The sequence below is a fragment of the Siphateles boraxobius genome, unplaced genomic scaffold, assembly GCF_051911475.1.
Source record: "Siphateles boraxobius isolate OS27281-9 unplaced genomic scaffold, OSU_SipBor_1 20, whole genome shotgun sequence".
In the NCBI taxonomy this organism is placed as follows: Eukaryota; Metazoa; Chordata; class Actinopteri; order Cypriniformes; family Leuciscidae; genus Siphateles; species Siphateles boraxobius.
The window spans coordinates 3,495,071-3,512,408 of record NW_027508811.1 but is presented as its reverse complement, the minus strand read 5'-3'; the positions used below and the strand labels follow the sequence as shown (position 1 = coordinate 3,512,408).

The window sequence follows — 17,338 nt, the reverse complement described above, 5'->3', positions numbered from 1 at the left end:
TAGAGAATTTGAGCAATGACAAGGAGAATTTTGCACTTAAAAATAAATATGTACTTCCAAACTTTGAAGTTTTGTTGTTTTCCAATGCAAAATGTCCTGACTGAACTGTAACCTTGATTTAATTATAAACAGCCTATGCATGATGGTTGTGAAACAAGCAGGTAGGTCTTTGTCATTTGATTGAAGCTGACAATCAACAGCATGTATTCATATACAGACATAATGAAGTGTGACGTTACTTTCTCTGTATATGCTGTGGAGTGGAGTTCTGCGAAGAGTCAAACTACCTCTGCGTGACTTCCCTTGCTTTGCCATGCACACTGTAACCAAACCCAGCGTGAAAATGTTTACCCTATTTGAAAGACTCAGAACCCATCCCCCTTGAGCCAAGATGGTGGATTTCATGATGTTTACACAATATATAAGCCAATTACATAGAGGGTTAAAGTTGGCAATGGTGAATTCTTACATGTGTGTGTCATTTACTGAACAGAGGAAAGGTCAAAGCTCCAAAACATTTATTTAGAATTTCATGCAATTTAAGAAATGTATTAATATCACTGTAAAAAAAATATTTTCATGATTGATCACAACTTTATTTCTTTTGTCAAATAATTTATCTTAGATAATTAATGTGGTTCAGATTTTGAGTTTCTGTTTATTAAACCAAAAAATGAAGGCAAACTTAACTTACTTTTTTAACTTTTTTAAGTTAACCAACCAATTTCATGTGTGTCTGTAGCATAGCAGGGCTACTAGTTTTGGAGTCACTAAAACAAAATTGGAAGATATAATTATAGGGTGGTACATATATATTGTTAAATGTAATTTTATTGATTGCAGCATCATTCAGTCATGAGTCAGTCATGTTTTTAATCACTTTAATTAATTCCAGATTATTTTATTATAACTAATGGTAGTATTTTAACAAAGAAAGAAAGAAAGAAAGAAAGAAAGAAAGAAAGAAAGAAAGAAAGAAAGTATGAATGAGTTCATTAAATGAATGACCAATAAAGAATCACGCGCTGCCTGCAGATCCGACGCACATGATCTGAATTTCAGACGTGACGCGCGCTCGCGCCGGTGATCATCAAATCACGTGACTCGAGCGCGCGCACACGCACACACATCACGGAAGCGCTACTGCAGTTTAGTTTAATCTGTCAAACTGTTTGTTGTGCTGTGATTATTGAACTGGCTCAGGATTTCGGCCGCAATGATACCCTTCTGTTCTAGATGCGAACAACTAAAATTGTAAGTTTACTCTGTTGATACGTAAACTGGTAAGAAGTTTAGTGGAAAAAGTTTTTACTTGAACTTTATATGTTTTTTTGTGTGTGAATTAAGCACCAGCTATCGTCAGTTTCATTCTGGAGGAACTGAGAGGTTTGGGCTTCTACTGCACGAGTATCATCCTATTGTGTAGTCGTTAACTGTGTAGTCGTTAACTTGTTTGTATTATATTGTATTGTATATTGTATTGTATTTACACAATTACTACTACTGAACTGTTTAAGGAAGCTGCATGGTGAGCATTATGCTTTTTTTAAATTATTATTATTTCTTAAAGATTGTCTTTGAGTTATTTTTGGTGTCTTACAGAAGCGTTTATCCCATTAGAAGTCATACTGGCCCTAGAGGAACTGTTTTCTAAAGTATTTGTTTTCTGTTTTGTTGGAATTACAAATGATTAGGACTGTAAATTATGATTTTCTTGACTAACTTCGTTGCATTAAGAGGTTTATGAAAGACTGAGATTTATACAAAGCCATGTTAGAGAGTTATGCACCGTGTGAATAATATGAACTATTCTTATAATAACTGCATTTGTGTTCAGGTAAAATGAAGTGTCTACTGGTGGCCAATGAGAGCGCAGAGGTTTTATTCTACTGGACTGACAACGAGTTCGAGCAGCGGATTCAGGATCAGTATGTTGTTTCCCAGGAGGAAGGAGAAGGAGTGAGAATTAATGCTGTTTGACATTTTATGTTCAAATAAATTTTAATATGCATGCATGAGACATTATTAATATGATTATTGTTTTTTTACGTGTTCTTAGCTGCCCGCTTTTGAAGACAGCATCAACACTCTCTTCGCACCCATCATCATCTCCTGTAGCACCATGGTGGACCGACTCGGGGACAATTACACCTCCTTCAACACCGAAAACAATCATATCTATGTTCTGCATCAGGTAAACCACAGCAGAATGAAGGTATCATCTGATCTAATCTGATCTATTCTTTAAATATGTTTTATATATTTTAATATAGATGTTTTGAGGGATGCACCTATGTATTGGCCAAAAATTAAAAGCCATTATTGTTTAAAAACAGCCGATGATCAGGACTGATTATATCCTGTCAGTCAAAAGGGCACAGAAAAACAAATCAGACTGCAACTCGTATTGTGTGTGATGAAAATCTCTTGTGTTGAATTTAGGTCTGTCAAAGTTAACGCTTTTTAACAGTAAAAAGTAGCGACATTAAAGCAGACTCTATTTGAGTTACTGTTGCCTTCCTATCAGCTCGAACCACTTTGACCATTCTCCTAGGCATTTTCGCCCACCAAACTACCTCTCACTGGATATTTTTTCTTTTTCTGATCATTCTCTGTTAACCCTAGTGATGGTTCTGTGTGAAAACCGGTAGCTCAGGAAGTTTCTGAAATACTCAAACCAGCCACGTTCAAAGTCACTTTAATCACCCTCGTTCAGTATCAGTATGAATTTAACATATAAACCCTCTTTCAAGAAATTCTATGTATTTTTCCAGTTCTCATGTCACATCTGCCACCAACATGACACTTGTGCTTTCTATCGTGCAGTTTGAGGAATGTCTATACATCGCTGTGAATGGAGATGGAGATGAGACCGAAGAGGATTTGAAGAGAAAGATCTATGTGATGAAGAAACTCACAGAAATCATGTTTGGGATGGTGACGCTTAGCGGGGCCCTCTTGAGGAAAGAGTGAGAACTGCACTTTGTTCAACATATGTCATATTGTAGATTAGTATAACTAGTCTCATTGCATTTCACTTCATGTTATTATTTTTTGACTTTGATCTTAAACCCGCACAAACAAAAGCATTTTTAACGGACTCTTTCATATATTCAAATTTATTTGTCAGATTGCGCCCTCAAGAGACTGAGCAAAGGAACCGGTTATGGAAGAAACTACAAAGCCTCCTGGAAACGTACAGCCGCTTACAACAGCACGACCAAAGCTTTTTAGTGGAGGTGTGTGCAAGTGCTGTTTTTATTAGTTGTATGCTAGGTTTAGTTTGTTCACACATGACTAGTTCTCTGCCTCTGTTCAGGCTGTGGAAAGGTTGATCCACCCGACCCTTTGTGAGCAGTGCATCGAGTTTCTGGAGCGTCGGCTGGTGCAGCAGATCAACAGTAACATGGACAGGGCAGGAGAGGAGGTGCTGCACGCCTTCATACTGGTGCACACCAAACTGCTGGCCTTCTACTCCAGGTACAGCAAACGCTGGTGGAGAAGATGATGTTTTGACCACAAAATAAATCAGAAGGAAGCTATAGAGAATTTTGAAACTCTTTGTGCAGTCGAAATGCCAGCAGTCTAAACCCCTCTGATCTCCTGGCTCTGATCATCCTCGTGCAGGATCTCTACCCCAGCAACATCGACCAAGATGACACTCCTGAGGTTTGATATGTCTTGTCTTTGATAGCGCTTGTTGATATCTCACAGTGTTTTATTTAGCATTGTGCCCTGACAGTATTTTCTGTATATTTAGGAGTTCGAGAGCAGTTCAGTTCCTGATGTATTCTACACACCAGAGCCCTCTCCTCCTGAACGGGAATCAGGTGATAGAAATCAGTAGACTTTGTGTGTAATGCGATGACATTCAGACATGTTCACTAAAACTTTGAAATGCAGCAAAAGTGGTAAGTGTTGTATAAATACAAGCTGCGTATTTGTGTTTTTAATGCGTAGTCCGACCGAGAGGTGACAGTCCTCCTGTCTTCCAGTTTGTAGATCCTGATGTTCAGGTGAGCTATTTGTTCCTGTCCATCTCTGCTGTCCTAAAAGTAATATGATCTAATGTAATATAATCTCATTTGTATATTCATGGATCTGCGTATAATAAATGAAGCATGGGTGTAGAGTTACATTCAAGCAATTTTAAGGCATGACTATTTTTTTAACATTTTTTAAATATGTCATTTTGGTGATCAAAGATGAGTTTTAAGGGATAAAAGTATTGACTACAGGGGGACTTTACATTATTTTTTGCACGAATTTGATACTTTAATTAATCAAGGATGCATTAAAATGACTATCAAAAATAAGAGTAAAGGCATTTATAATGTTAGAAAATATTTCTATTTTAAATAAATGCTGTTCTTTAAACGTTACACATTAAGCAGCACAAACCTTTTCAACAACTCCTACTACTACTACTACTAATAATAATAATAAAATGTTTCTTGAGCACCAAATCAGAATATTAGAATATCTAAAGGAAGTTTAAGAGAGAAAATGTTGTCAAAAACATTTTATAAAATATAAATTAAATATAATATAAACGTGTGTGTGTGTGTTCTTCAGCCATATACATTATATAATATTTTTACCCTTAACTTTCTTTTGAACTTTCTATTTATCAAAGAATCCTGAAAAGTTTCAACAAAAAAATTCAAAATATTAAACGATTGTTTTCAACTTTGATAATAATAAGAAATGTTTATTGAGTATCAAATCGGCATATTCAAATGATTTCTGAAGGATTGTATGTCACTGAAGACTGGAGTAATGATGCTGAAAAGTCAGCTTTGCATCACAGGAATAAATTACATTTTAAAATATATTCAATAGAAAACAGTTGTTTTAATTTGTAATATTTGCACACTGTTACTGTTTTTACTGTATTTTTGGTGAAGATAATGATCTTCTTTTAATAACATAAATCTTACTTACTCCAAACTTTTGAACGGTAGTGTATGATGTAAAATGTGTATTTATAGAGAGGTTTTTCACATATTCTTATGATTTTAGATGGCTGAGGACAGTCTGAAAACTCTTGAAGTTCCAACCCCTGACCCCTCAGCCCCATTCAGAGTATTCCTGGAAGCCAAAGAGTGTCCCATGATGCCTCACTCCATGTATTGCCTGTCTCTCTGGCCTGGAATCACACTAGTGTTGCTCACCAAGGTGAAGTCTTTCTGAATTTCATGCATTCTGTATATTATCAGACCACTAAAGCAAAGAAAAGTTACATTGCATCTTCCTCGATTAGTCATGTTTATACATTATTAGACATATTTATTCTACTTATAAATAAGCACATTTGTATAGGCTATGATTCCATTCCATTGAAGCACAAGATGATCATTCTCAAATCATACTGAATAACATGAGCATGTAGGTTTTAAACAAACATGTAAAGTTCCCAGCTAATTTGTCTTGCTTCTCAATAGATCCCCAACAGTCATGTGGCAATATCTGTTTACTACTTTCTGGAAGCCTTTGTGAAGCTGGAGAAGAGGTTGTGTGAGGGGCATGAAGGGTCCGCGGCCACACGGGGTCAGCCCTCTGTCCAGGAGCAGCGGGGCAGACTGGAGAAGTTAATCAAAGCCTGGGCCAGCATGGACATTCAGGTCAGTGTGGACATCTGAACCGAGCACACACTCTTTGCACACTGTCAGATCCACTTTACACTGTGTTTTCATTAGGACTCATGAGGGACTCAGTGATTCTGCATAGGATTTCAATTCTGAATAATTGCATTAATGGTTCATTTAGTGCTTTTTCATTCAGTTCATTTAGTAACAATCTTTTGCTAAAATGTTTTTTTTTATTATTATTAAAACACAAATCATGAAAATGAAAACTTGTTCTTTAACTACATTTGAAATTGCTTTATTATTATAATCATTAAAAAAAATTAAAAAATAAAAGGTGAATGTGGTGGTTTTTTGTGACACTACCATACAAAAGTTTTGGATTGACATGATGTTTTTTAAAAGAAGTCTCTTACGCTTACCAAGGCGGTATTTATTCGATCAAAAATACAGTCAAAACAGTAATATTGTGAAATAATATTACAAATATATTTGAATATATTTTAATATTTAATTTGTTCCTGTGATGGCAAAGCTGCATTTTCAGCATCATTACTCCAGTCTTCAGTGTCACATGATCCTTCAATCATTCTAATATGCTGATTTGGTACTCAAGAAACATTTCTTATTATTATGAATGTTGAAAACAGTTGTGCTGCTTAATATTTTTCTAGAAACTGTGATACTTGTTGATTCTATGAGTAGAAAGTTCAAAAGCACAGAATTTCTTTAAAATATAATTTTTATTTGTAACAGAGTAAAAGTATTTGCTGTCACGTTTAATCAACTTAATGCATTCTTCTTAAAATAAACTTTCTGACCCCAAACTTATGAATGGAAAGTTATGCTCTGCACTAAAATACTACATTAATGCAATTTATTCATTGGTGTGTCATATTCTAATCTAATTTCTTTTTTTGTCCTACTGGAGACATTTGCACACTAAAATATATATTTAAATTCATTTAAATCTATCAATTCCAAGAATTACCACCTCACAAATATAATATATATATATATATATATATATATATATATATATATATATATATATATATATATATATATATATATATATATATATATATATTATCAAATTATCCCCAGCAATCTCCATAATTAGTTTTTATCCAGTAATTGGATAATCCAGGAAAAGTCTTTGAATTGCATTGACCAGAAATAGTGGAATGTTGTCGCTATAATAGAATTTTTTTTTTTAATGTGTTCAGACTTCCCATCTCCAAAATGTGTGGACAGATTTTAAGGGCAAGGCCTTCACCAGATCTGGATCTGGATTCACAAGGGAGTGAGTGCTGTTTTTTTGTTATTGACAAAATGAAACAAAAACGGTCTTTTCTCTGTTGGATGTGGCTTAATTCACCCATTTGATGTTTTATGTATTGTTGCAGTTTGCTGCCCTCTTGTCGAAACATGAAGACTCAGTTGTGTAGTGTGTACAGGCAGTTTTTTGCAGCTGAATGCATGGGCAGCAGTCAGCGATTGGCTCCTCATCTGCAAGAACGAGCTCTGAACATGGTCCAGTATGTATGAACCGATACTTCTAAAGTACTCATTTTGAGTCACTTTTAACTGTCTTTCACATTTGTTGCAGAGAGAAGTTGATGGACTGGAAGGATTTTCTGCTGGTGAAAAGCAAACGAAATATCACAATGGTGTCATATCCTTTTTTCAACATTGAGTCTTTTGGATCAGTAGTTGCCAGGAAGGCATCTATCTAGAAATCAATCTTCTTCTGTTGTGACATTGTGATAGACTTTAACCATGGTCTCACATACCTGGACGAGTTTCCTGGTCTCATCCACTTTATCTACGTGGATCGTTCAAGTGGTCAAATGATAGCGCCTTCCCTAAATGTGACGGATCGCACCGTCTCTGAGCTCGGAAAGGGACCTCTTGCTGACTTCATAAAGAACAAGGTGTTTTTGTGTGTCTAGCCCATCATGCAGTGTATCAAATCATGAAATGTTTTTGTATAAGTAAATGTAGCTGTTTGTTTCTATGTATTGTTATATCAGTATAAATGAAATTGATTAAATATTCTTCAGTAGAGATACTGACTGTTGTCAAAAGCTGAAAAAGATTTCATAAAATCAAAATTAAATAAAGAATAATAACAAATGTTTATATATATAATATATACTCTCCCTAAATAAAAGTATATAGACTTTTAAGGACATTTTTCATTAGGTTTTAATGTACACTACCATTCAATTTTTTTGTTGAATTTATACTTTTATTTTACACATTAGATTGAACAGTGACAGTAAAGTCATTTATATATTTATACAGAATATTTCTATTTAAAATAAATGCTGTTCTTTTGAACTTTCTATTCATTAAAGAATCCATAAAATATTTTTTGTGGAAACCGTGCTACATTTTTAAGCTGCCGAACTGTTTTCAACGTTAATAATAATAATAATAATAATAATAATAATAATAGGTAATATTTCTTGAGCAGCAAATCAGCATATTAAAATGATTTCTGAAGGATCATGTGACTGAATACTGGAGTAATGATTCTGAAAATTCAACTTTGCCATCCATCGGAATAAATTACATTTTAAAATAGAAAAGTTATTTGTAAAAATATTTTTATAGTATTTCTGTTTTTTGCGGTATTTTTAATCAAATATTACAATCCTAAACTTTACTGTATATTATATAACAATACTGTATATTTTTCATTAGTAACTGGTGATATACTAATCTCATCATGAACCTGTGCAGGTTTGGAGTCTTGTGGCTACAACACGGCGATACCTACACAAGGGTTACGCCACCGTCACACTCCGAGATGGGGATTATTTCTACTGTTACTTTTTGTGGTTTGAAAATGAAACGGTAAATGGTAGCTTGCATCTTCTTTACATTTACTATAATACATATAATGAAAGTTATATGTGGTGATCAGGTTGAAATCTTGTTTTGACAGGGTTACAAACTGGAAGTGATAGATATACCCAGTTTCCCAGATGACACCGCTCCAATAGGAATGCTCACCTGTGATTATTATAAGTAAGACATAGAAACAAGGACATCACTTGCAGTTTGAAGCATATTTATCATTCAGAATGATTTGACAACACCTTGTCTAAGAGTTTAAAGTGCCCCTATTCAGCTCTTTCAGATATTACCTTTCATACAGTGTGTAGTAAAGCTGTTTGTGAATGTAAAAGGTCTGGAAAGTTACAAAGATCAAAGTGCACAATAAATGAAGTTATTGTCTCCTAAAAGAAAGAACTGATTCTTAACTGTCATCAGTAATTCAAGTCTCACTTCCTACAGTACATGAACCTATGTAGTTTTGTAACAGATTAGCATAATGCCACCCTATGGTCTTCATTGGCTGCCTAGAACGAGTCTAGTTTGACTCGTCCTCAAACACTGTAGTTGTATCTGAGGCCTGGAAGAGTTTGGTTCGTGTTGTGCTGAGGAAGATCTGCAGCTGAAATTCAGAATAGGCTTGCAGAAAAGAGGGGTTTTGAGTTTGGTCCTTTATTGAACCATTTCACCCACTTTGATCAAAGATGTGAAGCTGCAAATTTATACTATGATAAAATTCAAGTGTTTTTTCTACCTTGGATGCTTGTAAATCTATTGTAGGAGACCTAAAAAATAAAATTAGGAATCTTTAAAATAGTATAATTGGGGCTTTTTAAAAAGGGTCAGTTTGAGGGTTATTGTACATAATTATTCTATTTAAAAGTAGCCATGTAAGATTGAATGGAAGTGGACTCTGCTAGAAGTTGCTGTAGTGTTCTCAGTGGTTGTTAATAGGCAGATGCTACAGTGTTTTCAATGGTTTCTAGGTCATTGCCAGGTGATAAGAAGCTGAACTTTTTCTGTTCTGTTCTTACTGTGTCATAGGAAACTGCTGCGGTATTACAGCAAGAGACATCAGAATGAAGTGGTGAAGTGTTATGAACTGCTGACTGTGCATCTGGGTGTAATCCCCAATGAATATATTCTTCAGCACTGCAGTCAGCTGGCCCGCAAGCTGTGGGAGCCCACCCGTATCCCGCTCCTGTGACCAACACGGTCCTCAGAGTCAGAGGAATATGCTCCCTGCAGCCGTGCTCTCTTTCTTCTGTTGCTGCATGAGCTATAATCTATGTGGAGAGTTTTCTGTACTTTCTGCGCAAGTACAGTACTTCTTATTTCATTTCAGGTAACTGCAGAAAATATTGTGCCGGGAAACTAAACATTGCATTTCTTCTGCTTTTAATGAACTGAATGTAGGTTGCAAGTGTACAGTGAGAAACAGACATTCTTAAGGTGCTCGTAATACGAAAATGTGTCTGTTATTTAGCAAATATTTTTGTGAAACCAGGACCAAATACTATAGGAAACACTTTTTTTTAAAAGTCAAGTCAAGTCGCCTTTATTTATATAGTGCTTTATACAATACAGATTGTTTCAAAGCAGCTTTACAGTGATAACAGGAAAATGATTCAGTGAAACAGTTAATTTTGGCTGTACTGCAGCACTTAAAGAAAATAGTGTCATTGTTTAGCTGAAGTTCAGTGTTAATTCAGCTCCGTTGTAAAGATAATCAATTATTAATTTTGCTTTGGAGATACTTTGAAGGGAAGGTGGGATCTTATGTGTTTAAAGCCAGCTTGCTGTTGCTAACCTCTCTGAAATTGACAACCCTACCTTTATTAATCAACGAATTAGTAATTTAGTAAAAACGTTGTACATTACAAAAAATGGTTGTAAAGTTAAAGCTGAAATACACATCTAATTCTTAAAAAGGAAAATAACAATTTATTTATCCTGCCATCAAACATATCCATTGTATTGCTATAGCAGATGAATTCTCTCCTTCCATAATGTCAGCACTTTTTTTAACTGTAATTAATGATTGTGTTGCAACAAAATATTCACTATTTAAATTTTAGTTCAGAGATTACGTTAAAGACGAAGTACATTGATAAGGAAAGTGTGTTTGTTTTTAACCCACTGCTTTATGATTTAAAAATATAATGTGATATTTTACAGGACCGATTATCACACTCAAACACAAATCTGTAATTTATATTTGGATACAGTATTGTTTGGATATATGTAATGTTCTGTTAAAAAATGTTTTTACACTATGTAATCAGTTTTCCAAGATAAATAAATATTAAATAATAATTTATCTGAATAAATCTCTTGTCATCTTTAATGAAGCTATATTTAAATGTATATTATATTAGCTTTGGTTTTAATTTTAGTTGTCATTTTCACTTACTTAAATGCATTTGTTTGTATATTATGTTATTGGGTAATGCCTGTCGTATTTCACCCCAAAATTACACAATTTAGGACATTTTACCCTGAGATTAATAAGATCGATCCTGTTGTCTTCCAACAGGTCTGTGTTTTTGTCATTTCTTTTAACGTCTACATGTAGCCGTTTCAGAGTCTCTGCCGTCATCACAATGCCCCTGTGAGGTCTCGCACCGCTCCGGCTTTAACCAGCTCCCGCAGTAAGATGGTCTCAGCGCTGACATCGTGAACCACCTGTGCCCTCATGGAGTCCATGCGGAGAGACCCATAGTAATGCAGCAGAGCTCCAGGGTGCTGGAGGTTGTATCCAAATCCAGCTAAACTCACCTCATCACACATCTGCAGGGCCAGAACTATTGCAGTTATACCCAGGGTCGGCACCATCTAACAGACAACATATAAAACTGACTTCAGTTAACAATGCTAGCAGCAAAACATTTAGCAGGAGTCTCATGTGTCAAGGACACATTTAATTGAATTAGTAAAGAATTTATAATGTAACAAATAATGTTGTTCTTTTGAACATTCTATTCGACAAATAATACCGAAAAAAAAAAAGGTTGCTACAAAAATATTAAGCAGCACAACATAATAAGACGACATTTGCTCTGAGCACCAAATCAGCATATTAAGAATGATTTCTGAAGGGTCATGTGACACTGAAGACTGGAGTAATGATGCTGCTTTGCCATCACAGGAATAAATTACATTTGAAAATGTAATAAACAAAGAAATAAACAGTTATTTTGAATTGAAATACATTTCACAATATTACTGTTTTAATCTATGTTTGATCAAATAAATTCAGGTAAGCATAATTTCTTTCAAAAACTTTAAAAAAAAAATCTTACAGACCCCGAACTTTTGAACAGTGCTGTGTGTGTGTGTGTGCGCGTGAGTGCGTGCATGCATGTTTTAGGAGCAACAATCTATTTAGTAATCTTTTGAATTCAAAGTTTTGAGTTTGCACAATTGAAAAAGTATCTCAGTTCTGACCTTTTTCTGATGCTCTGCATAGGTTTGCAGCACTTGTCCTGTCCTGTACACGATTTCAGGATTCAGGATGCGAACATTTTCTGGTTGAAGAGGTATCGTGTCTATTACGTGCTTCCAGAACCACAATTTAGACCACCAACTCTTCAAAAAGACAGGGACAGACATTGACTCCTTGGACAACACTGTTCTTGTAAACAATTAGGCTATATTCCCATTTCAGTTTTTTTAGGCCATTTCTGTTAGGTGTGCTATAGCCTAAAAATAAGAGATGACAAAAACATTTAATATCCACAGTCCCTCTGTTTCACAAAAATTGATGACTCATCCTGCACTCAAAGGTGTATACAAATCTTTGTCCAACAAAATGCTCTCTAAAATGAGAATGTCCCTCCTGAAAACCTTCTAACATTACTCACCAAAGGTTCCTTGGTTACTACAGAGATGAGCCATGCTATATCCAAGCTCTTGAACGCAACCAAAGCCACCATTTCAGTATTATCGTATTCATGTGACAGGGAAGGAGCCCCTTCCGGATAAATAAGCCGAATGGTAGTTCTAGAGCCAGCGTCTCTCTCAAATCCAAATACTGGAGCATTGTTCACTCTGTAAGTATGAAGATTCAAATATTAATATCGATACAATTAGTTCAGGCAAGTTAATATGCATCATTGACACTGTAACACCTCACCCATATGTGTTTGTTAATGTACTAACCTAATGATAATGTTGTATTGGTCTATATGAGGTCCAAGATTTTTGCCACGTAAAATGCCACCGCTTCCGACCACCACGCATCTCCTGCAGGTCTCTGCGCCAGTAGGTAATCCAGTATAAGGCAAAGTTTTCAGGGCCTGTGCCACCATCTCCTCACTACCTTGAAGACCCAGAGGAGGAGGCAGTGCCCAGTCCTGTGTGCAATTCTCCAGGAACACGGGGATCTTCAGCAGCCCAGCAGGAGTAGGCAGCGTCATCACCCTCTCCACACTCCAGCCACTGCGACATGACCGAGACAGCAGAGCCGCTGACTGATTCAGCAGAGCCTGAGATGTGTACAAATGAGCCTTCAGACACCTTGCAGTAGCAAAGATACATATCGCTTTGTACTTTATTATACCTTATTCTAAATAATTATGGTATGTTATTTATTTGCAAATATATACTGTTTAAAAGTTTGTAAGAAATTAAGATTAAATTAAGAAATCATTTTATTTATTAAGAATAAATTGTATTATGGTTTGCACAGAAATGTTAAGCAGCTCAACTGTTTTCAACATTGAAAATAATACGAAATGTTTGTCGAGCAGCAACTCAGAATATTAGAATGAAGGATCTGATGATTCTAAAGGTTCAGTAATTATTTTTAAAGTGTTTTCAAAGTCTCTTATGCGCTCTCGTTTGATCAAAATGATTATAAAGTATGAACAGTAATATTGTGAATATTATTACAATTTAAATTAACTGTTTTCTGTGTGAACGTTTCGAAACATAAGGGGATTAGTTGATTAAAAACTGATAGTAAAGACTACTTTATGTTAGAAAAAAAAAGTCAGATAAATGCTGTTCTTCTGGCCTTTCTATTCATCAAATAATTTTTTCATGGAAACCATGACACATTTTTATTAAGCAGCACAATTCACAAACCAAATCAGAATTTTAGAATGAAGGGTCTGATGGATCATGTGACATGAAGACTGAAAATTCGGCATGTCATCAATATAATTAATTACATTTTAGAAGTATTTTAATATTGTCAGTTGCAGATGCTTTGAGTTAAAACAGCTCAAACATGCATTTTAGTCTGGGACTAGGCTTAAGGGACAGGTCAAGTCACAGATCCTACAAACTGGCGCACATCTCATTAGCTTCATACGGTGAAACAGTGAATTACAGTACCAGAGTTTCAGCAGAACTGTCATTAGTCCAGGTGGGCTCTGGAGTTGGCAGATACGCAGGAACCAGAAGTGCAGAGTAACAGCTCAACAACAGAACAATGCTTAAAATTAAGTTGTTCCTCCTGAAATCACAAAACAGCAGACTTATGGTGTTTTAAAAGCTCATGCTAGGTGTGCTTCATTGGTTTGAATGGAATGCGTCTCTAAATCTCCAGTGAAGCATGTGAATGGCAAGCATGTTTCCGTGGTGTCAGTGCTTATCTCGCTCAAACCCACCGGCTGAGGAACAGTTCCCTGGACTCTGCCCTGTGTTGCTGGCTGGTTGTGCTGTCCGAGCTTCTGGCTTCCGGTAACAGAGAAACGCTGTCTTCGTCATTATCATTAACACTCAAGTGTTTCAGAGTCACCATTTTTTCCTGCCAGTTCCCAAATACGCCTGGTAGTTATTAGTAATACTAATTACAACAGGAGTCATACTTTGCTTGCATGTTCTCAATGTTCTACAGCCTTCATTCACAGCACATTTGAATACTTTATGCCTTTGTAAATGTTGTTTCTTACCTCTTATGTCAGGTGCTGTCTTCTTCTTTCAGGTGTAAAGATAAAAACATGTCTTTGTTGTATTTAATTTGAGCTGCGCTTTTGTCCCTTTCATCCGCTGCTGTGTTGTGAGTGTGTTTTGTCTCAGTCTGATCCCTCCTCACAGTTAATCATTCACCTGTCTAGAGGCTTCGCATTGTATATCTACTGTTTAAACAGCCACACACTGCCATTTTTGAAAATGTTTGATACCATGCCTAACATCAGCAGTTCAAAAGTGCTTTAGACAGCATGTACAGCTGTTGCTGAAAGCAAAAAAAAATAAAAAAATCTTAATAACTAAACATAAGTACACAGACTTTATTGGCTTTTCTTTCTCAGTTATAGCATGACTTTTCTGCTCAATCAGGGTATTTATGTCAAATAAATCTGAATGAACTCGATTAAGTTTTGATGCCTAAAATGTTTGATGAAATGAGTTGTAAATGAAATTTATACCTCTGATGGCAAAGCTGAATATTTAACAGACATTATACTGTTTGACTCGTCCTCAAATACTGTAGTTGTATTCAGTGTCACATGATCCTTCAGAAATCATTCTAATACGCTGATTTGCTGCTCATGAAACATTTCTTATTATTATTATTATTATCAATGTTGAAAACAGTTGAGCTGCTTAATATTTTTGTGGAAACTGTGATGCATTTTTGGGGATTCTTTTTAAAATAGAAATATTTTGTAACAATGTAAAAGTATCTTTAAAGTCCCCATGAAATCAAAATTGAAGTTAACTTGGCTTTTAGCATCAATGTTTGCCTTACTGTTATCTATAAGCTGGTGTGCTTCAAACAATGAATTTTCAAAACAATTTTGCTTCAAAAATTCGCATTCAGAAGAAATAAGCATTCAAAACCTACAGTCTCTCACCTCCACCAATATGGATCAATGATTTTGCCCCCTTCATTATAAATAGATGCTGAAGCTGCAGCTAAAATTGGTCACATTTACTATTTTCTACATGGTGAATGGGGGACATCGACACATTGAATAATGCTGTGCGTTTCAAGGCACTTCAGTAGGCCTTTAATTTCACTTTTCATAAATTGAATGCAAAAAGAAAAACTAAAAATCTACTGCCCCCTAAAAAACAATATCTGGGACAAAAAAAACAAAACAATCAGGATCTCAGTAAAGCTGACAGCAGTAAACACCATTAAACATAAGTAAAGGAAAACATTATAAATGGCAGCATTTCTTAAAATGATTGTGTCATAACAAAAAAGACGAAAAAAAGTGCATGCATCAGCAGTAAATCTTTATTTGCTTTATAATATATATATATATATATATATATATATATATATATATATATATATATATATATATATATAAAACACTGTTACTGCTTAACGTCAGTTGAAGGACTTGAACAGCATGATTGCATTGTTATGAAATCAAACAAACCATTGGAAGTGTACATGATTATTTGCTGTTTCTCAACGTTTGGTTCAGTTGTTTTTTTTGTCAAATGATGATAGTTTTATTGAAAATTTCAACTTGATCTCACCTTTACAACCTTTTACATCTGTTCTTCCCTCAAACACAAACTGTATATCAAAAACACTTAATCATAGTAAGACATTTGTGTGCATTCGTGCAAATGTACAACCAACAGGATGTTCCAGAATGCCATACCGTGATTGGACATTGTGTGTTAACAGGCGTTCTTTGAAACTAGGAGGTATTTACGAGGTATCACTTGACACTAATGAACCACTTATAAATAACATAATCTACAAAACAGGGTATTTTTTGGGTCGTGATTCTTGTAAAACTGGACTCCCAGAGTGTGGCAGAGGGCAGGCCTCTTGAGGTGGATGGCACAGAACAAACGGTGAGCTCATGTTGTGTGTTTGTGTGTGATCCAGCTCCTGTCCACAGCTGTCACACCGGGCCTGACATGGCTTTACATTCCGCTGTGAGCTATAAGACCAGTTCAGATCTCAGTCCAGCAGGTATGCTCTTAACGGCGGGATTTTTACACGGTTATTTGTGAAAGTTTGCGACTTGAAAACACTCTGGGTGAAGTTCTTTTTATACTTTTTTTCCCTTATAATGGACGAGAGCATCCTATGGGCGACGGCCATAAACGGAAGAAGGTACAGTCTAATTAAAATAATTAATTTCTCATTTTGATCATTTTCTATATATTTTATTTGTATTAAGTCTGGGAAGTACCAGTCTGAGAAAGTTTGTTTTGTCTTCTATTGAAATTGTTTTGAAGCATCAAGCTCGGGCACGAAAGTTGGGGATTTTGGTCGTGGATGAACCTTGTTGGGGGCAGAACAGGGAAATGAATGTGTCAATCAAAGAGTTGTAAACATTCAGGTGAGTGGGGAACAAAATCGACAGCAGAGATCAGACTGTTAATGAATGGATGAAAATTGTACGAGTCTGAGATAAACTTGATACTTGAAGCATAATCGATATCTCCAATAAAGTCGGAATGAAGCGACATGAAAGTCTATAATAAAAAATTATTCCCTTTTGAGGTATATACGAGTGAAACAACTTCTTGAACAATAAAAAATGAAAGGCTGGACTTGATTTTGTCCATCAGGAATTGATTAGATGGTTGTGGTTTGCTATTGGTCGATCTCCTGTGAGTGACAGGTTGCCCCACCCTCACGCCAGTAAACACATCATCAGAGAAAAGATGGTGCTGCAAGAGGGAGGGAAAAGTTATTTTGATTAAAGATTACGAGGAAGATTTACTGCAATATTAAGAATTGAGAAATAAGAATTGTCAATTTTGATTTCACTGTGACATACAATTTTCCTAAGGAGTGTTGAACCAAATAAAAAAGATCAGAAAAAAAATGACTTTAGGGCATTAAACAAATGCTGAAAATTAAGAAGAAAAAAAAAACATTGATATGACTATCTGAAATGTGTAGATGCCTATTTTTTGAGAATCCACAATAACTTACAGTTTACAGTTTACCGGAAGAATGACTTTAATGA

General features: G+C 35.4%; 2 protein-coding genes across 4 annotated transcripts; one reads left to right on the top strand and one right to left on the bottom strand.

Annotated features, from left to right (window-relative positions):
- The first annotated feature begins 1,085 nt into the window (after nucleotides 1–1,085).
- Nucleotides 1,086–10,765, top strand: hps1 (HPS1 biogenesis of lysosomal organelles complex 3 subunit 1). 3 transcript variants are annotated; one of them, XM_077236397.1, is made up of 19 exons: nucleotides 1,154–1,254; nucleotides 1,354–1,386; nucleotides 1,838–1,959; nucleotides 2,060–2,194; nucleotides 2,827–2,969; nucleotides 3,131–3,239; nucleotides 3,320–3,480; nucleotides 3,570–3,669; nucleotides 3,761–3,830; nucleotides 3,961–4,016; nucleotides 5,023–5,178; nucleotides 5,445–5,624; nucleotides 6,818–6,894; nucleotides 6,998–7,129; nucleotides 7,201–7,266; nucleotides 7,381–7,525; nucleotides 8,340–8,453; nucleotides 8,545–8,627; nucleotides 9,480–10,765. In XM_077236397.1, the coding sequence occupies exons 3-19, from the start codon at nucleotides 1,843–1,845 to the stop codon at nucleotides 9,640–9,642; spliced, it is 2,007 nt and encodes a 668-aa protein (XP_077092512.1). In that variant the 5' UTR covers nucleotides 1,154–1,254; nucleotides 1,354–1,386; nucleotides 1,838–1,842; the 3' UTR covers nucleotides 9,643–10,765. The 3 variants fall into 3 exon arrangements, with proteins under 3 accessions (XP_077092511.1, XP_077092513.1, XP_077092512.1); XM_077236396.1 differs by lacking the exon at nucleotides 1,354–1,386 and having other exon boundaries at nucleotides 1,086–1,254; XM_077236398.1 differs by lacking the exons at nucleotides 1,354–1,386; nucleotides 7,381–7,525; nucleotides 8,340–8,453; nucleotides 8,545–8,627; nucleotides 9,480–10,765 and having other exon boundaries at nucleotides 1,086–1,254; nucleotides 7,201–7,342.
- st3gal7 (ST3 beta-galactoside alpha-2,3-sialyltransferase 7) lies at nucleotides 9,965–14,453 on the bottom strand. The gene is made up of 7 exons (XM_077236399.1): nucleotides 14,336–14,453; nucleotides 14,051–14,210; nucleotides 13,776–13,896; nucleotides 12,597–12,922; nucleotides 12,299–12,485; nucleotides 11,883–12,023; nucleotides 9,965–11,270 (listed from the first exon to the last, which is right to left on the bottom strand). Exons 2-7 carry the CDS (start codon nucleotides 14,182–14,184, stop codon nucleotides 11,034–11,036), a joined length of 1,146 nt encoding a protein of 381 aa, XP_077092514.1. The 5' UTR covers nucleotides 14,185–14,210; nucleotides 14,336–14,453; the 3' UTR covers nucleotides 9,965–11,033.
- Nucleotides 14,454–17,338: the final 2,885 nt, after the last annotated feature.

Bases quoted from the DNA above. Each gene is read 5' to 3' on its own strand.
- hps1 (XM_077236396.1), top strand. From the start codon at position 1,843: ATGAAGTGTCTACTGGTGGCCAATGAGAGCGCAGAGGTTTTATTCTAC. The intron at 1,960-2,059 runs GTGAGAATTAAT...ACGTGTTCTTAG, and splicing joins CCCAGGAGGAAGGAGAAGGA to CTGCCCGCTTTTGAAGACAG. The intron at 2,970-3,130 runs GTGAGAACTGCA...TTTATTTGTCAG, and splicing joins GGGGCCCTCTTGAGGAAAGA to ATTGCGCCCTCAAGAGACTG.
- st3gal7 (XM_077236399.1), bottom strand. From the start codon at position 14,184: ATGGTGACTCTGAAACACTTGAGTGTTAATGATAATGACGAAGACAGC. The intron at 13,897-14,050 runs GTGGGTTTGAGC...TTGTGATTTCAG, and splicing joins AGGGAACTGTTCCTCAGCCG to GAGGAACAACTTAATTTTAA. The intron at 11,271-11,882 runs GTCAGAACTGAG...GTTGTCTGTTAG, and splicing joins ATGCAGAGCATCAGAAAAAG to ATGGTGCCGACCCTGGGTAT.